Source organism: Paramormyrops kingsleyae, chromosome 16, assembly GCF_048594095.1.
Source record: "Paramormyrops kingsleyae isolate MSU_618 chromosome 16, PKINGS_0.4, whole genome shotgun sequence".
In the NCBI taxonomy this organism is placed as follows: domain Eukaryota; kingdom Metazoa; phylum Chordata; class Actinopteri; order Osteoglossiformes; family Mormyridae; genus Paramormyrops; species Paramormyrops kingsleyae.
Genome location: NC_132812.1, coordinates 25,842,744 through 25,868,562, shown reverse-complemented (window position 1 = coordinate 25,868,562; position 25,819 = coordinate 25,842,744). Strand labels below are relative to the sequence as shown.

General features: G+C 43.3%; 1 protein-coding gene across 3 annotated transcripts in view; it reads left to right on the top strand.

Annotated features, from left to right (window-relative positions):
• Window positions 1–9,296: 9,296 nt before the first annotated feature.
• LOC111852231 (zinc finger protein Helios-like) overlaps window positions 9,297–25,819 on the top strand; it is a 30,864-nt gene continuing 14,341 nt past the window's right edge. The window contains exons 1-5 of one of the 3 annotated variants that reach the window (XM_023827883.2): window positions 9,898–10,344; window positions 10,632–10,683; window positions 14,835–14,883; window positions 21,493–21,597; window positions 25,439–25,630. In XM_023827883.2, the coding sequence (XP_023683651.1) occupies window positions 14,850–14,883; window positions 21,493–21,597; window positions 25,439–25,630 (331 nt within the window). In that variant the 5' untranslated portion in view covers window positions 9,898–10,344; window positions 10,632–10,683; window positions 14,835–14,849. Of the gene's footprint in view, window positions 9,476–9,897; window positions 10,345–10,364; window positions 10,684–14,834; window positions 14,884–21,492; window positions 21,598–25,438; window positions 25,631–25,819 lie in introns of those variants that run through there. The other 2 variants (XM_023827885.2, XM_023827884.2) reach the window with 2 other exon arrangements.

Sequence of the window (25,819 nt, the reverse complement as noted above, 5' to 3'; positions counted from 1 at the left end):
TTTGATTTCTCCTGACATGTCTCCTGAAATTTCATGTTCAGTCAGTCTGGGGTATTATTATTATTAGAAAAAGGAACATCCCATTGTAAATCTGCTTTTAATTTAATTTTTTGTTTTATTAATCTTAGGACTGATGTTCATTATCGGCAGAACTGCCGTTTGGGGGTTGAGTATTATACTCTATTCATATACAGCTTCTCCTGCTCTATATAAACACATCTGTCCAGGGGCGTCAGAATGTGGGGGGGACACATTGGCATAAAACTAATATTTTATGTTAAATGTGGGGGGGTCCACATGAATATTACATTCACTATTAACTATTTTGTGTGTTTCTCATGTGAGGTATAGGTGTGACACAAGGTGAAATTATTTCTGCATGGTCTACTGTGCCTAATTTCCTTTTTATTACTGAATAAAATGTCAGCTCTGTCCCTACAAGACTTGCGCGACGAACTTGCAGCCACATTGACCTTTAGCGCAATTTCGCGGAGAAGGAAAACGTCAATTGACACTTGCTCCGGAGGCTAGACACGAGTACATCCTGCTGAGTGTGCGTGAGGCACTTGCCGAGTTTGCGTTTATCTTGCAGTATCTGAGGTCCCCTGGGCTCCCGACGCATGAGGCCAGCGTCTCTGTGGTTCCCGTCACAGCCTCATGTTCGCATGGGGAAGCTAAGATGTGCTCCTCCCATCCAATCAGGAGACACAGAGCAGGGTGCAGCTGTCACATGGCGCCACCTGCTCAAGGCCCTTCCAGCTTAAGTGGTCGCCATGACTACAAGCACCTCAAACTGCCTCAATGGTATTATAGCAAAAACACAAATGCCGCATTTTCATTTCACGTCACTATGAAATATCTTCAAGGCCCAAGGTGCAAATCATGATTAAAGACTAGACAAACGCACTGAAAAACAAACCAGGTAAACAACAATAAGCAAATAAACAAACAAACAAATAACATAATATTGAATCACCTAGCTGACTAACATAAAATAGTACTATTGGTACTTGAACTAATTGTGAATTGAGAATTGTGAGTTTTCTATGACAACCTATGTTTCATGTGGAGAAGTACTGCTCTGCATGGCAGTTACAGCTATTAAACTATAAAATCTAGCAGATGTTACATGCACTGAGACATAGTGAAATAAAAACATTTAAAAAATCATGCACAGTGTAAGTCACAGAGACACAAGGGCGTTTGCTTATAATTCTGCAACTTTTCCACAAGAAGCGAGCTCTGAAACAAATATGAAAGCCACAGCACATGCATATGCAGTTATCTCTGTTCATTGATGGGTGGCAAATTCCCTGCCGAGGAAGCCAGCGGAGAGAGCGAGCCAGATTACAGAAAGCGATTAACTTTATCTGTGCTGGAGGAGGTGATGTAGCTGTGCACTCAGAGGGGAGCTGGATCTCAGCACTGTGCACCCAAGGCCCCTCACTCGAACGTGCCCCTGGTAGTTTCCAGTGGAAACTGGCAACCGATTTTGTTCTATGTACATACCTGGCTTCAGATAGGTGTGCACTTCATTCCTTTTGAAATGATTACTGCTATCCTTGGTTAACAGACGCATGTACTTGGGGTGATTTTTTTTGTTTCTTTTTAGAAACGTGACACCCGTCACACATGAGTGCCCCTCGGCAGGCGAAGGGGGCTCGTCGCAGGGTCATGGAATCCTCCCCCGACCTCTCTGTCACCCCCTCCCAACAGATCCCCCCCCCTCAAAAAAAACAAAAAAAAAAAACAAGGCAATGCATAAACCACACGTGTCTTTCTGATCTGAGTGCTGCCAGGACTGAAAGCTAAAAGGAAAGCAGACATGGAGAGAGCAAAAGAGATTCAGAGAGATAGAGGGAGGGAGAGAAGGGAGGGGGGGGGTTGGTTGTAACGGTTTCCCCTCCACTTTAAATGCCAGCACACAAACAGTGGAAACTTCCCCGCTTCAAACCTCCAGCGTTACACGTGAGAGGGGAAGGGCTGCCATCGGCAAGGACGACCGTGCGCATCAAAACAAAGCAGACGTGCGACAGGGCACACAATAAACACAAGCACAAGAGGAAATGTCACGCGGCCGCCCCCGTGACGTGGACAGCGCAGGCAGAGAGCCCTTTGAGCACAGACTTCACAGCACGGGCAGCGTGCCGGGTGCCACTCGCTGGGCTAGGGGAACACGAAAAGGCAGGTGGAACCACTGACCCGCGCGGCCGCCCACGCGCTCGGGGGCTCAGAAGCCCCTGCGTGAACGTGGGGCCCCCCAGCAGCAGCAAGTCAAAAAAAAAAGATTCAAAGACTCGACTGTCAAAGACCAGGTGTCTCCAAGTCAGTCCGGTCCACGTTCCGCCTTCGTTCTGTCAACCGTTTGTAATTCTTTACTCGCACGGTTAAGCATCTGTGCCTGTGATCAGAATGTTGCTGGTTCGAGCCCCGGCCTCAGCAGAATAGTCACGTGTCTGTGGGTCCTGGAATGAGGCCCTTAAGCCCCAACTCCCTGGGTGATACCAAGGTGGCTGCCCCTTCTATGTGACCCCCAATTTTATGCCCACTTGTATGGAGAGCAAGACTCTATTCTATTCTATTCGATTTATTACTTTAGCAGCTCGTCAGCCTTAACAGTCTGACTGAGTAAACAAGGAAGTTGAGTCAGATTTAGTCTCATCAACACAAATTATCCTTCAATCTGCAGAAATGCTGCTGCACGCTGTACTGGTCAGATAATGACCTGGACTTGTCACCTACTATGTGGTCATTATATTGCTAATAACAGCATGTCCAAGGGTAGCGTTCACAATTATCCCGTCATTAAGCTTATCGACTCGCACACCTCCATGGCTCTTGCACGATTATACCCTGATAGGTGAAATAAGACGCGGGAGTGAGACCGACAGGACACACAACGCACGTCGGAAAGAGGGAGAGCGATGCCAGCTCACATGTGCCCCACAGGTTGATGTTCCCACAAAGGCTGGGTTGCTCTGGTATGTCTGAGCTTCAGCTGAATGGCTTTCCTGAATGCTCATCTCCGTTAAAAGTTATACGCATCCTTTCAAATGATATACAGGCACATGTTCAACAAAAAAGCTCAACAATTACGATGCTATAGTCTTAGAACCTATGTGGTTTGTCACCTGTCTCCTACTGTCCTTTAGAAAAAAAAGCTTTTTTTCCCTAGAAGGCCAGAGAAGAAAATTTATCTCCCAAAATGCTGGTTTACTTTGAAGATTTCCAGTGAGTGTGCCTGTGTTTCCTTCCACTTCTTGTCTCTAACATGTTCACTGTCTGGCCGAACAGCGACTGCTCCGGCATTTTATGAACCTTTGTAGGCATCTCCTGTTCTGTAGCATCCAATAGCCACCTGCCCTCACATTACTGTCTGCTTTCACCAAACTGATACTGTGGCTGTGTTTCTTGGTCACACCCCTTGAAGAAAATCCTCTAAGGTCAACAGGTTCCTTAACTTTGCAGACTTGAAGAAATGTATTTAATCTGGATATTTTTTTTTTTTTGGCGGAATATAATATACAGCCCCAATTCCAAAAAATTGTCGTGCAAGTTGTAAATAAAAACAGAATGCAATAATATGGAAATCTCATAAACCCTTAATTTATTCATAACAGAACATAGAAAACATATCAAATGTTTAAACTGAGAAAATGTATTATTTTAAGGAAAAAATGAGGCAGTTTTGAATGTCATGGCAGCAACACGTATCAAAAAAGTTTCATTGAAGGCCATGTTTTCCATCGTGTGGCATCCCCTCTTCTTCTAACACCAGTCTGTAAACGTCTGGGGACTGAGGAGATCAGTTACTCGAGTTTTGGGAGAGGAATGTTGTCCCATTCTTCTCTGATACAGGATTCTAGTTGCTCAACTGTCCTAAGTCTTCTGTGTCGTATTTTTCGTTTTATGATGCGCCAAATGTTCTCAATGGGTGAAAGATCTGGACTGCTGCCAGGCCGGTTCAGTACCCAAACCCTTCTTCTACTAAGCCATGATGTTGTAACTGATGCAATGTGTGGTTGGCATTGTCATGTTGGAAAATGCAAGGTTTTTCCTGAAAGAGATGTCTTCTGCTTGGGAGCATATGTTGCTCTAGAACCTGGATATACTGTACCTTTCAGCATTGATGGTGCCTTTCCAGATATGCAAGCTGCCCTTGCCATATATACTAATGCACCCCCATACCACCAGAGATGCTGGCATTTGAACTGATCGCCAATATCACGCTGAGTGGTGCTTCTCCTCTTTAGTCCAAATGATACGGCATCCCTGGTTTAGATTCGTCTGACCACAGTCCATTTTAAATGAGCTTCGGCCCAGAGAATTCGTCGGTGCTTCTGGATCATGTCCAAATACGGCTTCTTCTTTGAATGTTAACTGTGGATCTGTGGATGGCACGGCGAATTGTGTTCACTGACAATGTTTTCTGAAAATATTCCTGAGCCCATTTAGTGATTTCCATTACAGAATCATGCCTGTTTGTGACGCAGTGCAACCTAAGGGCCCAAAGATCATGGGCATCCGTACGGTTTTTCGGTCTTATCCCCTACTCACAGAGTATTCTCAGAATCTTTTGATTATATTACGTACTGTAGATGATGATATATTCAACCTCTTTGCAGTTTTATGTCGAGAAGCATTTTTCTGAAATTGCTCCACTATTCGTCGCCACAGTAACAGGGGGATTTTACTTGTGAGATACACGGCAACTCTGAGATGCTTTTTTATATCCAGTCATGTTACTGACCTGTTGCCAATTGACATAATTAGTTACAAAACGTTCCTCCAGCTGTTGATTTTTTGTATCACTAAGTTGTTCCAACTTTTTTGAGACGAGCTGCTGTCATGAATTTCAAAATGAGCCAATATTTTTCATGAAATAGCAAAATGTCTCAGTTTAAACATCTGATATGTTTTCTACGTTCTGTTGTGAATAAAATATGGGTTTATGAGATTTCCATATCATTGCATTTTGTTCTTATTTACAATTTGCACAACGTCCTAACTTTTTTGGAATTGGAGTTGTACAGAGGTGTAACACAATCATCGTTGCAAACCTGTACTCAATAAGAGGTTGGAAGATAGGTGGAAACCACTGGACTATTTTATTAAAAAAACCACAAAAGATGAAAAATAACATATAATGCACAAAAGCATGTAACATATGAACATTCGCAGAAATGAACAAATTCAGACCTAGACTTACACAGATATTACATAGTAAAGATTTTCACATTTTATACGTTAAATATACATGAGACTACAGGTCACCTGAATCAAAGAGGTCTTCCGAGCAGAATATGCAAATAAAGTTTCCTACAGAATAAATTCCAAACTTCTACCAGCACACAGAGTAAGAATGAAATTGCTCATCTGTTTAACATTTTTAAAAGCTTGCATTTTCTGTATATTAATTAACACCTCAGCAAGTAGCCCATGTAATCATTCAGAATGAGAGGAGCATGCTGTCTTAAGGGCACCACAAAAGATGCAGTCTGACCAGTGGAAAGATAACGAGTCTTACTGCCTTTCTTCAAAATCTGAATTTTTTTTAATTAGCCCTTTATTCTAAAATAGACCATATAGATGACAGTGAAGCCTTGACTGATAGTATTGATTTTTTTTATTCCGGTTGATTTTTTTCATAATTGCAGGAATGAAAAAAAAGAAGGAAAAAAAAATGCAATTTCGTCAAACTAAACTTGATCCTTTTAACTGATAACAATAAATAGGTAGCTTAGGAACCGATTGCTAAATGTGAAAATGTTCATCACTCTACCCACTAGGTTCCATACTGAGACAAGGAGGTTTAAGCTCAATATTGAACACGGCCCCTTCATTATGCCATGATTCAGTGAATACAGCCATTTGACTCTATACCAACAGTGACGTAGTCTATGTGGGCGCATATATGGCAAAGTCAACCTTTCACATAGGGTATCTTTAATGCTAAGTTATTCTAGTATCTGATCTAAAACAATGATTATTTAGATGATAGCGAACAACGATTACAACTCAAAATGATGCTGTTTTTCCCACAGCACTAATCTGACGGGTAACAGAAGTATTTTACAAAAAGCATTTTAATCAACGTACTGTAGTTATCGTAAAAACTATTCTCCTATTTCATCAATATGGGATATTCTATAATTTGTTTCAGTTCTCTGGGTATAAAAATTACACCTCCTAATTTAGAACACCGTATAAATAATGAACCAAAAATGCTTAAAAATTAACATCAAATATCAGCAGAAACATACCGTAGCTCTACAAATGATAATGAGAATCGGATACACACAAGAGAAGAAACAGGAGAACGTGTTAAATGATGTTAAGCCCATTAAGACACATTTAAGAGAAGTGACAGCAATCGAGTGTATCAACCGTTTTCTTAATGTGATCAACAGTACAGCAGAGTGATCAAGCTGGTACGTTTGATGCCTCACGCCCCTGAGCTCCACACTGGCCCACTATCATGTGGATGCTCTTCCCATCTTCATTTCGGTTTCCTCTGGGGACTCCTCTCCTCCCACTGCACTACAGCATGAAGTTCAACAGAAGTGGTGACTCCAAATTTCCCGTAGCGTACAACAGCGTACGTGGGTGAACGTGACTATCCAGATCAGGAGGCTTATTGCAAATATCTGCTCATGTTTCAAACGAGCCGTTATTCAAAACAGATGGATGAATGGATTTTTCCATCACTTGAGGATGATACAACCAGAGTTCAACACCATGATGAATTCTGATGCATATTTTTACGCATATTTTTACCTTGGACATTGTACATAAAAGATGTAGTCCATGTTTTTTTTCCTCTCAATCAAAATATTTTACCACTGATACAGACGTGTCTTGTCACGGACAGGTTCACAATCCCAGCATAAAACCCATTGGTGGTGTTGTGAATTAATCTGAACTAACTTTGATAGAACTTTCTTGGGACCTTAAAGAGAGGTCAGTGAAACACCTTCTAATAAAGAAACGTAATCATTATGACAGAACTTCCACTTTACTACACAGTAGTAAATAGTCTCTTTAAAGTTTTTCGGTAATTGAACTGCTTCAGGTTTTGAGACATACCTTTGTTTTGCAGCACATGACTGTACAACAATGACTGCTATAAAGACCAGGGAAAACACTGTAGATCTGAGCTGCAAGTGTAAGAAGATGAGATGACAGAAATCTAGTTATTGGTCATATCAGCACAGTTACGGTAAGTTGAAAATAAGTTGTGATATTGTTTAAGTTTTGACTAATTCACATGCTTTAACCGGCACACACAGTTAATGATGGAGACAGTATTGAATGTGTTATTTCATGTCCGCAGTTTTCTGTAATCTGGAGAACTAGTCTGCCAGAAAAGGAAATATTTTAACCACTTGTCTTATGTGAGTAATGCGTGCCTTGGTCTACTTTCTGAGATACAGTCATCGGTAACTGCAGCAACACAGTTTGACACATTTATAAAGAGGTGGAAATCACAACTTGCAGAAAATGCATTGATTCTAGGTGGCCCAGGCAACTCATTGTGCTCTCTTTGGAAAGCGTAGAAAAACGACCACCACTGTCACTGTTGAACGGTATGATGAGTAACAACATGTGTAAAGATGCTTTGGATAAGTCGCATCACACGAGACCTAGAGAAAGGTTGCCCTGTGGTGAATGCACATGCTCGTTGTGGGAGCGTATGTAATGTGCCTTGCAGTTTATCGCTCAAGTAGGTCACTGAAGACTTTGCTTCCCATGACCAGAAGAGGGAGCTATATGGAGATGGACAGATATATATATATATATATATATTTCCTCAGTGCCTGTTCAAGAGTTTATTAAAGAATGGTAATTATCTTAATGGAGAAAGGCCTTTGTGATACTCAAAATTAAATAAATTATTAGTGGTTAGCACTGTCGCCTCACAGTGAGAAGGTCCTGGGTTCGATCCCCGGGTCACCCAGGGTGCCTTTCTGTGTGGAGTTTACATGTTCTCCCCATGCATGCGTGGGATTCTTCCGGGTGCTCTGGTTTCCTCCCACAGTCCAAAGACATGCAGATTAGGTCGACTGGCTACTCTAAATTTCGCATAGTGTGTGGCTGTTTGTCTGTGTTGGCCCTGTGGTGGACTGGCGGCCTGCCCAGGGTGGACCCCACCTCTTGCCCAATGGTGCTGGGATTGGCTCCAGCTTCCTCGCAACCCAGATGGATAAAGTGGTATAGATAATGGATGGATGGATGGATTTTTAAAGGATGGTACTCGATGCTGAAAATTCAGTGACTGGTTGATGTAAAGCCTGTAGTTTTGGGCTCTGACTGTGAATTTCTTAGTGTTGAAGGATTGCCGAATAACTCCTAAAAAAGGCCTGCTTTATAATAATAATAATAATAATAATAATAATAATAATAATAATAGTAATAATAATAATAAAATGTGCAGTATTACTCCATAATACCCATGTCTACATGAAAGATAAACAGAAAAAGGTGATTAATAGGATAATGAGTATCAGGGATCATTCCATTTCTGTACCCACTTGTTCTCTGCAGGGCTGTAGGGGTCCAGAGTTCACAGGTGGGAATTACCTAGGATGGGGTGCCAAACCAATATAAGGCACACACACCATTCTGCAACTCCAATTCAGCAGGAATAGCTGGAGGTACCCCCACAATGCTATAGGCATGAAGTTAAGGCAGAGACTCGGGTGCCGGTCCCAGAGACCAAAGCAACAGTGCAAACCACAATTTTTAAATAAATTTATTTGTTTTTCCCCATTTTTTGCATGCACAAACAATCTAATACATAGCATATAACAGTACCATTACTCACGAAACTCATGAATCACCACTATACTAGCTGTCCATTCAGAGGTCATCCGCAGCACTGGACTGACGCAATAATTAAACTACTGCTAGTCTAAAATACATTCACTCTGCTATTTGTGTAATAGAACCTAAACTGCACGTGATTTATACTGACTTAAAGGTTTCCAATGTATTCGATTATAAAAAATACATTATTGCAGAACGGTATATGTCAATATAACTTCTAAATGACAATAAACATATCATCTCACAAATTAATATACATTTTTTATGTAAAAATAGTAAATGTATACCCATTACAGATAGATGTGTGTATGTCTACATACATCTCATTTTCTAAAAAGGCTACTGAAGGATCAGCTTTGATGCGCATTACGTTAAGTCCTGTAATCGATCACCGAGTCCGCCACGGTGCAGTGCGTCGCGGATGATCTGTTTCTCTGCGTTAGACCAACTTCCCAGAAAAGCCGCTCGGTCCGCTCGCCTGCCTCCGAAGATGGAGGAAGTAAGCTAGGGATTAACTGCCACCGCTGCGGTCGCGCTACCCTGCAATGTAGGCTATGCCAGGCTATGCAAGAAATCTGGAGGAAAACCGTTTGTGCAATGCCTGGCCACCGTGACACTTCGGGATATCTTCATATCACGTCCTGTTAAGGTAACGCCGTATAATCGAAGTATCTAAATAATGCACGGGAGAATAATATACTGTAATAATTGCGACGGCCGCTCGGCACCGAAGCGACGTCGAACTGCCAAATAACACCATACGCTGTGGTTTTACCTCTGCAGAGAGGGCTGCGCCTCTGCATTTGCCGAATGACAGCTCGTAACAGGCGATCGGATCACTTGTTGCTCAACTGCATGGACGATAGCAGAGAAGTTGTGACATGTGGGGATCCCTGCAATGTGCCGGCTTCTCCTGAGCCCTTCAGATTTCTGACCGGTTACTATAAGAGATCCATTACTCAGTATAAATACTGCCAGGTGTAGCTGCAGTAACGTTTTTAAATTGTACACGCACACACACACCCGGCATCCCGAATTAAAACATCAGACTGGGTCAATAATGAAGTTAAGATGAGTCAATGAGTCAAGAATAAAGAAGTATGCGCTATTAATCCCAGAGGAAGATTTGTATGAAAATGATTACTTATAGGCTCACGTTGTACCTGGTCTCATGTGGATCACCGCGCAACTCTTAACTCCTTAGGCTCGGACAAAGTAACACCGGGCTGCTCCCTCTGCCAATTCCTTAAGAAAACCGGTGCATCCAGTTTTCCGTCTCTTTCTTCTAATATTTTTTTCTTTAGCTGAGCGCGATCACCGGCGTCTTCTCTCGATCCATTGGTCACAGTTAGTTAGTCGGTCGGTTGGTTGGTTAGTTGGTTAGCGGGCGGTGTCGTCATTTGTGTGTGAAAAGGCGAAGGGAAAGCAGCCCTCCGCAGGTGCGGGGGGTCGCGTTAAGTGGAAAAGTTGACGGGCTGGTTTTACTCTGGAGGAAGTCAGGCAGCAAGCGCTCTTCAGGTCTCTCTCTCTCTGTCTCTCTCTCTCTCTCTCTCTCCGCTCCTTTCAAATTTAGTCGGGGAAGAGGCTCGTTTCATGTTGCACCTAATTATTACTTTTTCCTGTATCCGTTTGTCTCGTTTTTAAACATTGGGGACATTTTAAAGGACGTAGGCTATTGCTTTAACATATCGGGGAAACGAGACGAACCGGGGAAATAGCGATAATTAACCCGAAATACCTAATAAGTCCAATATAAAGTATCATTTTTCGCCTGTAATTTATTTTATTTATTATTGTTTTACAAGAACGGGGCCGTCCCTTGAAGTCTCTCAAAAAGCGGTGGAAAAACGACACAAGGTAAAGCCTTTGAATGAATTATTTATACGCTTCTACGCTGTTTGCGCTTATAATATTGCAACAGAGCGGCACCTGAATGGGGGGCAGACCTGTGCGAGGATCGGTCATATTCCTAGACTCTTAACCACTTTTACCCATCAAAACACCCCTGGTCATAACTTGTTACCTATACCAACTACTGTGATATTGGGATTAAAGTGGCCTGGACTCCCTTTTTAAATGTTACATTTTCTTCATGTCATTTAATTTGATGCATAGTGTCATGAGGGCTCACTGTGGCCATCAGTCATCAGACAGGCGTGTGGTAAATGACAAGTGGCATCCTCGATCTCAGCCAAGTTTGGACCGAAACATCGGGCTGTGTGTGAGTAACATTTCAAGGGGAATCGGCTTATTAGGTTTAGGGTCAGGTATTCCCCCCCAGCCGCCTGTGCTGCGTGTCTCTCCTGTCACTCTGAGCACCGTGTGGAGACGTGCTGCGACATGAGACTGCCTGTCATACAGCATAAAAATAATGCTAATGACCCGCAGCTCGCGTCTATCTCGGGTAGTGTTCAGTCTGGCAGCAGTTCTCTTGGTTTAAGGTGACCGCCGAACCTCTTACAGGTCTATAGCATTAAGCTGAAATGTGTCCGTAACGCTGGGATATGCTACCTCGTGGAAAACCTAGATGATCGACTCAAATTAAAAGCCCTCCAAGATAATATTTATAAGCATCGTCGTATTGATGATTAAATTTTAATATTATGTAAATATTACGAAATTATATCTGTCCCTGAGGTTCCTGTGCCGTGACATTGAGTATAAGTAGTTTCATAGTTTTGTAAAAGTTTTGAAACTTTTTTTTTTTTCCTCCAGCACTACGAATGATTATTAGCGTGTCATGTGTGAAATAACACCATAGACTGTACTTTTACTGTTAATATTTTGTGGTGCTTCGACAGAAAAGCTTCCTGTTAAACTGTACTAAGCACTCTGTTCTGCCTGCCTTTCTGGACTGGGCCTTAATTGCTTACCGCCCAGGTCTCCCTGTAATCTGATGGCCATACGTGACAATGTGGCTGTCAAATTTGCTGAAACATCTGGGTATTAGCTCGAAGGACTGGCTCTCCGTGTGTCTCCCTTAAGTGGGATATGAGGTGTGGGTACCAGAGTGGACTGCAAATTAGATAATTTCAGTGGTCAGCTGGTCAACAGGACAAGGGACTTCGCTTTCCATGCCATTCACAAAAATATCTTTGTTGTTGTTTTGAAATGTGTCCATATTTAGCTCCGTCAACCCAATGTAGCATCAGCTGTCACTTTTTAATAGCCTATATTTACGATAACCTTTTAGCTACTCATTTAGGTCTATGTTAAGTCTACGTCCCATTTGCATTAAGACCTAGTTGCACCTAGATGAATGTTTGCAGAGGCTTGACTGCGAGAATTAGCATGTTGATAATTAATAAAGAAGGGAAGTGAACGAGAGCCAGAACTGCAAGGAGAAAGTCCTTGTCGTAGAGAGGTTTGCACCACCCCGCATGTGTTAAATGATGCAAGCGGTGAGGCTTTTATGACCGTGAAAGACCAATACCAGAAATGAGTGCAAAACGAGGCCTTCAACTGTGGGTAATTAGAGCTTTGATGATTTACCAGTAAAACTGGAATAAGTCAGACTCAGGAGGGGTGTATGAAGAATGTTTTTTGTCTGTATTTTCCCCTTTAGGTGTAGGCTAATATTATATATTTATTGCTGTCATGTAAATAGCTTCAACCTTTCTTTACTTCGTAAATGAATTGTGATTTTCACAGTTCAGTCTACACCAGAGGCAGAGACTCCTTCTTCCTTTACCAGAAGAATATAAAATACTTTTATCTTATTTATTAGCACTTCATTGATAATCATGGCTAAGAACAGTCCAGATACTCTAAGATAGTAGTAGTAGTAGTAGGAATGCCTATGCAATAGTGTTGTGTGATTGAGCTCATAGTAATGATGTGCATTGCAATATCTCTCAGGGGTCCCTGACATCCGCAGTCTAGTAAAAAATGAATATATGTGTTTTCTCTCTTTTAGATTATTAGATTAGGCATTTTAGGGGGCCCGTGTGCACCTTGCTTTCAATATTTCAATACGTCGGATTTTTTTTTTTTTTAATAGTTATTTTTTCTTTTCAACTTTCTGGCGAATTTTCTGGCAAACACCTTGATGCTGTTTCACAAGATTCTCCGCAGTCTGTCATTACCCGATGGCTTTTTAAATGATTGTTTTTTTTATTATTGTAACTTGAATATGAATCACTGCTATTTTTAGAACCTGATTGTCTAAGGAATCTGCTGTCCTGTTGTCTGGTATTGTGCTACACAAAAACACTGTGAACCAGGCAACATATTTGGCAAATAAAATCATCATCTGTTTATGGAGTGTCCTGTGTTGTGTTAAACTCGGGGCAACAGCATGCTGGTGTTCTGCATTTAGAGGTTGTTCCCTGAGGATTAGTATTGTTGAATAGCTGAGGTAATCATTGAATTGCCCTTATAACCCATATACCCTAATTTACCCTTAAGAATTAATTACTTCTTCTCTTTGACATAGATTCATTGAGTCATAAACCTACCTTCTCACCAACCTTATGCTGAACAAGCGTAGCTCAGTCCTCTACATAAACCTAAAATAGTCAAATTTTATAATAATGTAACATAAGCAGTGAGTCTTGATAGATGTTTGTATGACCAGATATGTTGCATGAATGTGGAAAGTGTGACCGTGAATAGCTTATTAATGTGATGTTGTTTTGTTATGTGTCCCGGTTGGCGGCTCATGCCAAGACGGATTGTCCTGTATAAGAGCTAGCCTTTAGTACGGCTACCAGAAATGCATAAAGCTGTTGGCTCGTAGCTGAATTGAAGAAGCTGCTCGCTGCTTTCTTTCACCCGTGCTGATATGCTTATTTGAAGAGCAGCGTAGTGGATTGTGTCAGTGTTTTTCTTGCGGCCTGTGTTTTATTCACAAGGAATAGCATTAATTACAGGTTATATAAAGATAGTACGGGAATTGTAAGCACATGGAACTTTCAAGATATTATGTGAAGGATGATATGTAATTAATGTTTCAAAATGGGAAGCATTTCCCCGGACATTCCAGCTTTGCTACAAGCACAGAGGATCGATAAAGTGCTGCATTAAAGACCTACCTTTCCATGCTATGGATCATTGTATTAGGCCACTGTTAATAATTAATCGACTTTTGATCATTGTGGTAGCTGCAGTATAACGTTGTTACGTAATGGAATTATCAATTAACTGTGTTTGCCTGATCTTTTTACGCTTCTCGAGTTCCTGAAAGGGTTTTTATGCGCAAATGGCTCCTTTTCTTACCTGTCATGCGAGAAATCGAAAAGAAAACACGCTGCCCTCACTGTATGTTTCAGTTAGAATATCCTTTCAAGTGTGTTTTTGTCTTGGTGTTTGTGGAAAGCTTTCAGTAATCGTTCCAGTCTTTTGGTGACTGCCATGTGCCCAAGGGAGGCTATAAGGCACTCAGAAAGGAAGATATGTGTACATATATTTTCATATTCTGTGATGTATCACAATCTCACAACACTTTCAGGAGCTTTAGTGAGGTCCTTCTTCATAATACAGTACAATTTCCTGGGTTTCACATTTGCTTTCATTCTCTTTTTATAGATTTTTTTCTGTCTACTACCAATATTCTAGTTGACATCGTCTATTAATAACTGTTTCTATCTAGTGCCATACCCTATTATTGGTTCCACCACGGAGTAAAACGTGATGTAAATGTAGACAGACATCTGCCAGCAACATGCTACTTATTGTAGTTAACTTCTCAGCAAACCAGAGAGCTCTTCCATGAAATGTGAGCACTCGCTCCCTCGTCCTCCAGTCGAGTTTGAGGTATCAGAATCACTAAGAGGCTTGACTGAAAGCTGAACCCAGTTGCCAAAAATGACTGACTTCTGTGAACCTCTTCAAAGCAGACTCCTCTCTCACGTCAAGTTAGCCAACAGTGACGAGGTCTGAGCCAGCATCCCTGGCTACTCTGGTCGCCATGGCGCAGTGATGGACATGAGGAACAGTGGTTCATGTAGGGCTTCCTGTTTCCTGATCAGCCCTTTTATTAATGCAGTGTCTCCCCTTGATTCCAACAGCCCGTGGCCCCTACTATGGAGACCGAGTCAACGGATGGGTACCTCGATAGTAAGTAAAGTTCGCTATTTTAATGTCTCTGTTTACTATTATTTTCCAGTTAAGTGCGTAATGGGAGTGTATTTATTTAATAGGGTGCGGAATGTGGAATGTGGGACTGTATTTCAGCCCAGTTAGCATGTTAGCTATAATGACGAGGGAGCGGAACTAAGAAGTATTTCCTATGAGCTGATCCTTGTTCGCTGAATGAAATGAAATGATGAACGAGTCTGAGGCATGTCTCTTAGGACACTTTCCTGTAGTTCTCTCCTGCAGTGGAATATCCTTGACAATCTAAGTTGATACTTTACGTCTTAAGGAACCTGTTGGGTGAGGGATCAAGGACGGATGAAGAAATATTTATTAATAGAATGATGAATAGATTGATTAGCCAGTTCACTAGGTTACGTTAAAATTATGTTGCATTACCTGTGCAGTAGAGATCAAACTATGTCCCGTCAATTGATTAAAGAGAATAGGATGTAATGGAACAAATAAATTATGGAATGAAAGCATAAATGTCAATTAGTACCTTGTGTTTGTCTCTTTCTTGTGCTTGTAGATTCGAGATGCATTAATCAGAGACATTTTTACATTGTACATTTGTCCATTTAACAGTAAATATGCCCAGGTGAGCTGAGCACTTAATATCAATGATTGAATTAACAGTCCAGACTAAATGAGAGAGCGGGAACACTCTCATGATTGCAAGCTTTGTGTTCTTGTTGTCGAGGGGCTTTAATTTTGGTTATGTGGTGATCACACTGTCCCTGCAAATTATAGTTACTGTCCAATCTGTTCATGGTTATGCAATATTGTCCAAAAGTTCTTCCGTACTGCTTTCTGTTTTCACAATTTCTAAATCTACCTGAATAACACTCGTGCCACATAATGCATTTAGTTTTTGGGCGTTACAGTTTAATTTAATATTGACTTAAAATATGCACCTTTCTGCTAGTACAAAGTCCCAAAAGGTCTTAATTTTTTTTAGCAGATTGTGCACTTTATCATGTTCTTCAGTTAGTGTGCTGTTTCTTGTTTGCATTCTCCATCCATATTAACACCACATAGCACATCCCATGTGGGGCATGGATAAGGTCGGACCACTTTACACAGGTACGCATGGACACTAGCCGGGGATTAGTTTAGATCATAAAATAGTCATGTATTCACGCAAAGGTTGGTGGGAGATTGGAGTGAGCTTCCAAGTAGAGCTTAGGCCTTAAATCATTCAAGTTGGCAGTAGGTAAAACTGTGTCTCACTTAGTGTCTGAATGCCTAAAAGAGTTCCTGAATGTCCTCTCCTCATTCATAGCCCCTCTTATGTTCTACCTTTGGGTCCCTCAGCATGTACAGTGTGAATGAGGGTACACTTCCCTTCACTCAAGGAGCCAGTTACCATTGATAGTGTGGCTCATCTGATAAGGGTGGTGACAATATAAGGTACTTTTTTTGTGACTCCCACTTGGTAACCCCATGGGAAAGCCGTCTGGCTGTTCTGAGAAACCTATTCCCTTGGCGGAGTGCTTTCTGTCACTCGGTGTCTTTTGAGTTGACTAAGGAGGCTCTCTCTGCTCGAGCCTTGGACACCGTTAGCCCGATTACTACTCGCGCCGTGATTTTCACTGCTCTATCATCAGTATAAACAGGGTTTTGTCTGGTGTTTCGATTAGACACCTTTGAGTAAACTGGCTTGTAAGCAATTTTCTTAACTACCTCAAAAAGCCCATGTCTTTTAGGCTGTAGTGGTATTTCAGAATCGAAAGACGCAGTCAAGCTTCTTCATTCACAGTGGCAGTGAGCAAGAGGGAATAACCATATTCTGTCATGAGGATATCTTAGTTGTCTAATGTAAGAGATGCATTTCTGGATAGGTGTCTGCACCTTATCTCAGTCCAGATGGTCCTTGGAGACAGAGATGCTCTTTAATGCCACATAAAGATGGTAGGTCTCGGCGTGTCACATGATTGATTTTTATCTAACTGCCACGACTCTGACAGGGCTGCATGGCGATGCTGCAGATGTGTAGAAGTGCGCTTGAGTAAATAAACAAGATTTGTCATGGAACAGTTGGTGGAAGCATCATGAGGCGCAGATGAACAGCAGTGCATCTCCACTCGATGTCTTTGCACGTCCCGCTTAATAACGCCTCTCACCAAGCTAATCGGCGCCGGGGGAGAGGCACTCTTGTGTGTCTTGTAACACGCTTCAATTAAAGGCACCTTCAGCCTGCTTTCAGCTCTTTGGGGTTTCAAATCTGCACCAACAGATTGACACCTAGAGCAGCTGGGGAGAATGGAAAGTTTTCGCTTAACTGAAAATGCCATTTCTAAAAAAGGCCGTTACGCATTATTAAATTCGATAAGAAAAAATAAATGTATTGACAAAAACAGAAGTTGAGCCCTTATCCTGAAAAAGTGGAGTTATGTTGGCTCCGTGGAGGTTTCTTATTTGAATCGTGCTATGGTACCAGTTTCCCTCTGGTACTTTAAACGTCTGTTTTGAGCGGCCCCCGCACCTTTCCCATCTCTCATATATCATTTGGGCGTAGTGTTCTGATAGACTGCTGAAAGAATGAAGGTATTCCCCAACCGGTTAGTGTGGAAATGTTTTCCCTCGGTAAACAACAATAGAGGGATTTGACTTTTGCATGTTAAACTTGATTGGTGAATCGTATTTGTGTGCAGCAATCTGTCTGTGAGGGGGTGAACTCTCTAGTTTATTGGTACTGATTGGAATGTCGCCGGCATCCATGTATTTCATGCGTTCTTATAAGCATCATCTACCCTGCAGTTCAGATGCTGCATAACAGCGTTAAATCATGTGAAGATTCCATTCCCGGTGAGCATTGTCAGATGGAAGCTTTACCTGCTCCACGGCCAAGCCCTTGCATTGACGTAGTCGGGGATGATTTTTGTACTTGTTCTTCCTGCTGTTTTCGACATCAAGACTTGAGGCTGTGGACAGTGGTGATGGGAACATGAACTGGGGCCACTGGGCTTGTTTCTGCATGGGAAAACTACCTAGTATAACCCTGTGTTCTGAGGCACCTTTTTACGAAGAACACACTGGCATATGTGAGTCAGGATTGATGAACTATCGCTGTAGCATTGGTCAGGGGACACAGCTTGACAGGAAAAACCTGATCCATGCTCCGCCTGCGCGTTCCCAGGATGCCTGAACCCACTGCTCTTTTGAATGGGGCCAACTCCTATCCAATTCCTCTCCTTTATTCTCACCAAAGTTCCTTATAGATCTCGGCACACATGACACAGCCGAAAAGAATTAAGGAAGGAGAGACGCATTGTTTAGCATCGCAATCCCTCTGAATCACCTTTGCAGCAAAATCGCCACAGTTAGTGGGGGGGGGATTTAAGTTCACAGGTTTCAAATTAATGAGTCGTTCTGTCAAATCATCTCCCCCTCAAAACAAGTGTTGAGTGGGCACGTACTCAGCCCCTGAAAGGTCAGAAAGCCCAAATAAACAGTGCCCTTGGTTTCTATCTACCTCTTTCTTTTTTTTTTTTATTTTTCAAAAGTATTTGTAAACACAGACTTTTTTTTTTTTTTTTAGACCTGCTTGAATGTATAGAGGCAGTGAGGCGCGATAGGATTCGTCTGCAGATGACTCCCTGTACGTCATTAGCGTAGCTTTAGCCGTTTCCCATTGAGCCATTGTTTTTTTGACTGGGCCCATGTCCAAATCCTCCTCGTCATCCAAGCCCACTTAACTTGCCTGGGCCTCTTGTCTCTTACTGGGCCACCACCTGCATCCATCTCCTCCATCTTGGCGTGTCCGGCAACGCTTAAGACTCTCCTCGTTTTACGCACGCAACTACATTCAGTTATCCAGCTGCCTGTTGATATGTTGCAGTCCCCTCCATTCCTCACTTTTCCCCCAATTCACCCACCTCTCACATGGTGATTTTTACAGAAATGTCTAATGCATGAATCCGTTTCCTATTGTAAAATGTTTTTTATTTGTTGTCATTTTCAGGTTTAAAACCTGTCCTGTAATATCATAAAAAAGGGTACAGCCCTGTTATAATGGTGTTCCTGAAGGTACAAACGACAGTAATGTACCCCCAGTGGTACAAAATAGTTCCTCAGAGTCCATTTCCGTACCATAAAAAGTACCTTTACCTACAGTAAGGTTATAAATAGCAGACGCTTGAGAGTACAGCCCCAGTGACAAGTAATTGTACCCTCAAAGGTACAAATTGGTATTTTTTACAGTGTAAGAATGGCAGTGTCATTAGGCTTTTGCTTCAGTTTTGGGTCTGTACCCATCACTGATCTCCTGCTGATCCTAACCCACCAGCAGCTAACGTGTCTAAGGGAAACATTACTGCATCTTGCCACTTAATATGGACCAGTGCTCTTGACCTTCAGGACCAGTAGGGATGGGAGGCCTTTGTACCGCTCGCTCTGTCATGGAAAATCCACCCCTCGGCTGAGGCCAAAATCCGGGCTAGCTCGGGCTCCCCGTTGCCAGGTGACAGCTTGTCACCGGAGATTAACCCCCCCCCCCCCCACACACACACACAACCGCCCCCCCCCCAAGACCAGTGTAACTGGAGCTGGCCTGGGCGATTGCGAAAGCCATTGTGTCTCCCGGCACACGCCCCTTCCCTTTCGCTCAGGCTACCGGTATGTCCCGCACAGGCACTGGAAGGAACAGGTATGCAGTGGCTGCTGCGGTGGCACCCTCTTCGCCGAGTGTTTGCCGCATGAGGAATCACAACACACCTCTAGTCTCACCCGTTTAGCCAGAATGGAACATTCCTCATCCCAAATCAACTCTGACTGGCAGCGATGGGAAAAATTGATGGGGCAGGTTTTATTGATTCATTGGTGATGGTAACACAAGAGGTATAATATGAAGGTAAGAATAGGAGGAGCCCTACAGTTACAGGTGTTTAACCATAATCGTGTCATCAGTGTCTGGCTGTACTACTTTAGTGTAGGATTGTCAGGTATATGAACTGAATTGGGTGAATATGCAGTGTTCATTTAATTGTCACTCCGATAATGGAGGGAAGCTCTTGACCACATAATTTACTGCAGTTCTTACCAGGAGAAGTACTTTGAATTGTATTTAAATAAATTTTCATGTTTCTTGGAGACTTTTTTTTTCTTCTTTTAATTAGATTTTCGAAATGTCAGGAGAATATCAGCAAGGAAGAGACTCTGGGCATAATATTGATGTTTTTCAGGCCATAATAATCCATGAGATTATTATAATTTTTTTTTTCATGAAGGAAATTAGGCCCAATGTTTGTACGAAGGGAACCCTGGGTATAGCGGCTGCTGGGGAAGATACCTGCACAGCTGCCACCAAAATGTTTTGAGATGTACTGAGTCACACAGAGCATTTCGAATGCTCAGTTGAGCACATGCGTCAGGAGACGTGCCCCATGGACCACAAGTAGCTGCCCTGACCAGGGCAGATGGAGAGGAAGCTCACTTAAGCCGCAACACTGCAGTCCCCTAATGCTTAGCAGACGTAGAAAATCATGGTTTGTGGAATGCCTCACACAGCGTCTTCAGACTAGGCTAAATGTGTCAAATGCTGTGAAGAAATTCTTCAGACCACCTTAGAGCTTGTTCTTTTTTTTTCGTTTGTGACACCACAAAAGTTGTTTGACAGTTCCTCAGTCAGTGTGCAGTTTCTGCAAATGGTAACGGGCACATGCAGAAATGGGTGTGTGTGTGTATGTGTGTGTGTGTATGCGTGCACTTAGCCTTTTTCAGACTACTGCTGCTCTGCAACCCCTTTTTTGAGATATTTTCGAGATTTTCTGGTCGAGCTTGCTTGCCACAGCAAAGGGCACATTTTCTTCCAGCAAAGTGGGAAAGCAACGCAAATGCAATCATGAGTCTGTGGTGATTAATTTTATCTAGAGATCCAAAGCTCGAGACAGTGCCGTCCTGTTTACAGTGGCAAAAGCATTCCAGCTGTACATGGCCGATTGCTGAGACGTTTGCAGCAGTCAGAGTTGACACTGCCCTTGTATGGTCTTTGTCTGCTTGAGGGTCCCCCTGGCCTGAGGTAGATCAGAGATAGGGGTCTTTTCCCGTTATCCGCCATAATTTAAGCTGAATACGTCAGGATGTAATGTGAACAGGTGTTAGAATCCCAGAACGAATCGTATTGGTGCTGAAAGGTAGGAGAAGAGAGTTGAGTCTCTTACTGTCTGTGGGCCAGCGGGCCAGCCGGCTGGGGAGGTCGCAATAAAACATCAATGTGACCCCCTCACTTGGTTTGCCTCTCCTACGTAGTGGTTTCATTTACTAGTTCAGACTTAGAGGGCAGCACACATAGAGCAAATAGCAAATGGTACTCAGCTGCAACCACAAGACTTACAATGGCACTGCTGGTGTTACGTAAAGTAGCTAATTAATTTGACTGTAATAAATAGCTGTAACAGGGAGTACAAATTAAGAAGAAAAGCACTAACATTCGATAATTCTCTTTGTATAGAAACTGAGGTAATGTAATGGCTTCCATTTCATCACCTCCAGATGATGATGAGCTATTTCGCTTACTCCCACGGTCTCTGAACCCTCGCGTGTACAGTAGTACTGCTTTCATCTCTCTTGTTGGTGGCTGTCTCCTAGGCAACGGAAACTGCTCTCCTGGGAAGGAGAAGTCGAGGATGCTGGCGGAGCTGACGGCAGGCACGCCAAACGGACAGCATACACACCTCCCGGGCTCCCCCATCTGTAAGTGCCCCGTTTGCCATGTTTGCCCGACGTCTGATCTCTCCCCTGGAGAGATGGGGTTTTCTGAGGAAACGTGGCCCTGTAAGAACACCTAAACGGTGATTAGTGTCACACGGCAAATCTTTTACCCATGAATCTTAGCATCTTTCTCCCGCATGGCTATATCTTTAGCATAGCGAGGTACGTTTTGTGTATTTGGTTAGAATCACAACAGTTGCTTAGTTCAATACTTTTGAAATAGCTTAATTAGCAGTGGATGCGTGTGATACTGTAGTAAGTTGCATAATGCTTCTGGGTAAAGTGGATCGAGAAGGACACGTACTCAAAGGAGGTGACACTCAATGACTTGAAACCCTTGAATATGGAGCCACTGTTTTGTACCTAAGGATCTGAATGCTGGAGGAAGCAAACCCTGGTCTCCAGTCTGAGTATGTGTCCTCCTTCCCTGTGAGGAGCTGGTATAGGCTATGGAGTCGAGCCACTCGCTTGGCTATCTGAACATCTGATTAGTGTTACACTTGTCATGGTGAAGTGGCACAGCAAGAAAAAGGGAACCATCTCCACCCTTATCTGGTCTTTGCTGCTGAGGGATAGAGGCAAGTTCCTTGACAATGGGGACAGATTTTCTCAAAGATAGCATTCTGCTGAACCACACCAAGGCCAAATTGCAAAACAGCCCACTGACCGAAAAACTATGGCAGGAGGAATTAAATCCACCTAACTCATAAGGTTTCCACACGTTCCTGTAACGCTGTGGCGTTATCACCGTATGTTGAAACGTCGCGTGAGCCGCTGAGTGCCGTCCGAGAGCGAAGATCCGCCCCCGGGAGGCCCCGTGGCGAGCGGGCCGGTCGTTGACGTCGCGGTATCCACCCTGCGCCATTTTTTTTTAACACACTCACCGCATTGCAAAACGTTCAATTTGTGAAACGCGTTCCCAGGGACTCTGCAGCGTGTGTTATGTAGAGTACGTGCGTATCAACCACAAGGCCAGGCATTTTTAGTTTATTTTGACCACATTAAATGGTGCGCTGTGACTCACATCAGCTTTCGTGGAGCGCCGTGCAGGTGCTGCGGGTCGGCAGAGAGACTGGAAGCGCGCACACTGGTACTCAACCGTTCGAGGTCCTTCGCAGGGCCTTTCTCCCTGTGCGTCTCGTCTCGCCGGTGCCTCGCTCCATTGTCCAACATCGTGTCGGTAAGCGTTGGTAAGGCCATGTTTCGTTTTTTTTTTTTTCTCTCTTATTCCAGCCTCTCTGACGACACAGTGTTTAGGCGGTGCCTTCCAGACACAACACCAGATTCCACATCACCTAATAGTTGCCGATGGGTGATTAGTTAATTAATCTAATTGGTCAGAGATGCCAGTCACTATGAAATAATGGTTCTCATTCACTGTATGCTGTTTTTGTTATGCACTGAACACTCTTGTAAGTTGTGGTTTATCGATTGCGTGCCTTATAAGAAATTCTCTTCCCAACATTAGTCTGATTAGATGGTTCTCCATGCATAGACACTAGCATAATCTCATTTGCATAATTGATTCTGATTGATACTGGGCACAGATACTGTATTGCTATGTCCTGAAGGGAAGGTATTCAGTAAATTGCACTGTTGTGTTGCGTAGTACTCACTGGATTTGGCTTATCTAGGTTGGGTGGGTTCTGCAGTTATAGGGTCTACAGTGGGATGAGCATCACAGGGGCATGAAGCTGGATTGCAGTATTGCAGTGCTGCTGTACTTTTAGCAGTATTATGTAATTGTATTTTTATAGGCTTTGCTCGTGAGGTGTGTAGGTCAGGTCAGTGTGGTCGGCTGTCTTTTTTTTTTTTCTTTCTTTTGTACTGCAACAAATGTACAGCAAGGCCAGCTGAATCCTGCACTGGATCTCCTTTCGAAGTGTGAGCAGCTGCGTGAAGCCATGCCTCATTTCTACTTAAATTTGTGGCGTATTAAAAATCGTGTTAATGAGGAAACATGAAAGCGCAGGACTGATGTGTGAATGAGCCCAAGTGTGAAGTGCCAGTGCAGGCCTTAAACGGAAACTGACACTTTTTTTATGCCGTAGACACCATTGGTTTAGAAGTCTGGGACTGTATTTTAAAGCCCTGCTGGTTTCCTTCCATCTTTTTTACATTATGATGCATGACAAGCGCATGTTTATCAGCACGAGTGATTCATTTTGCTCCCTTTTGTGTGCTGTTGGATTCACGTGGATGCACAACTTTTGGCGGGGGGGGAGGGTTAAGGATGGTGATGGGAGATGCTTCCTGATGGCGGGGCTTCCGCTGGTTAAGGCACAGACTGCACCCCGGCTGGTGCGGAAATGGTCACTTCCGTTTAGGTTCAATGAAGTTGAAGAGCTCACCTAGAAATGTCAGCACAGTGATGGAGCTGTGGGGGATGGGGGTGGAGTTTGGGGAGGACAGCAGGAGGCAGTGTCCCGCCCCCCCCTTGTCGTCTGAGTGGAAATTGCAGTTAATCGGCATGTTCTATGCTGGCATTTTGTACCTATGAGTAATTTTGTTGGTACCCTATAGGCAAGTAATAATAGGCTTTGTGTGCATCAAACACATACATTAACACATGGGGTAAGCAAGGTGCAGCTTTTTTGTCCCCCCAAGTGCATCCATTAAACTCCACCTGTTGGGGGAGGGCTTGCTTTCAGCCTTGCCATGTCCACTTCCACGTGCCCTCCCTGGGAAGATCTGTCTGGGTGGCTGAGCGAGGTAGGAAGGGGAGCCCATGATCAGCTAGTGGGGTTCGGTGAAGCAGTGTTGGACTTTAGTGAGTGCGGCAAGGCCTGTGCGTGCTCTGTGCAGAATGCAACCCCCCCATTCCTGAGCCTGGCACACCACTGCTCCTCTTCCAGATGTATGTAATCCCTGCAGTAGTGTTCCCAAATCCAGAGACGCATCGGAAAAGGGGCGACCTTAGTGCTTCCCTCTAAAGGACTCTTTATACCCCTTTGTATGAATTGTAATAGGTGTCCAGGGTGAAAGAGCTTCATTATATATTAGCCCAAGTATTTGGCCAGAGATTAAAAGGTTTACACAAGGAGACACATCATTTAATCCTGGAAAATCCCTTTGTAGGATAGAAGTTAAAGAGGGACTGAGTTATTTAGGTTGTGCAGGTGTAGTGCTTCAGGGACTGAGACGAATGTTAGTAGTGCAGGACCGGCATCCAGCCGGTAAGTCACTGAACCATACTGAGAGTGTAGTTGGGCTGTACAGCTCTTACTCATGGCGATGGCACCGTAAGGCACAGTGGGCGTCCAAGCTCCACGTTCCTTCTCGCTGTCCCACAGGCAGTCAAGTAGAAACCTTGGGGGAACATGGTCGTGGGTGGGGGCACCTCTCCGGCCTCACTCCTGTTCCCTCAGGGACTACAACCAGATCGACTTGTTTTTCTTAACTTCAAGCAGATTGTGTTTCGCTGTAAATTCCTTGTAGTGTTGGTATGTTTTTTTTTTTTTTTTTTTTTTTTTTTTTTTTCCTTGAATGATCTTCACCTGGAAATATTGTTGCTATGGTGCTGAGAGTGTGTTCCTAGGTAGCCGTCTGGATCACTAGTTACCATGGGTCTGAAAACCAGTCTCTGCACTGGCTGATATTCGTCCTACATGAGCTGTCAGCCCCATAAATGGCTTTAGATTCAAACTGCTGTCCCAGCTGTCCTCAGTGTGACAGAATGGGCAAAATCAATACTGAAATAAGTATCGTCTTGGCTCCATAGTATGTGACATAAACATAAAGACCGATGTCTGCCACTGTCTCGTTGCGGCATTTAGCATTCATTTATTATTTTTTCCTCTTCACTCTGCTTGACCCCATGCAGCACACAGAATCAAACAGGAGGAAGGGACAGAGGAACAGAGTGACAAAAAAACAGCAGACCTGGAGGAGACCACCCAAAGTGGGGAAGAAGGATGCGAATTGGAGGAACCAGTGACGGACAGCCCCAATCACCTACCAGACGGGGGCACGGGGTCAGATGGGCCGAGTGATGGGGGGATCCGATTGCCCAATGGTGAGTTATGGTGTATTCATGATATTAACAGCTATTAACCGGATATTTTCACCTCAAACATTACACAGTCAGTACTGTAACCAGAGGTCATATTTCTGTATTATGTGTTTTAGATGTGATTAGTGTCCTTATAAATAGAAAGCTTAAGTTGTTTGTGTGTTATTTTTTACGGTTTGTTCGTATGTGAAT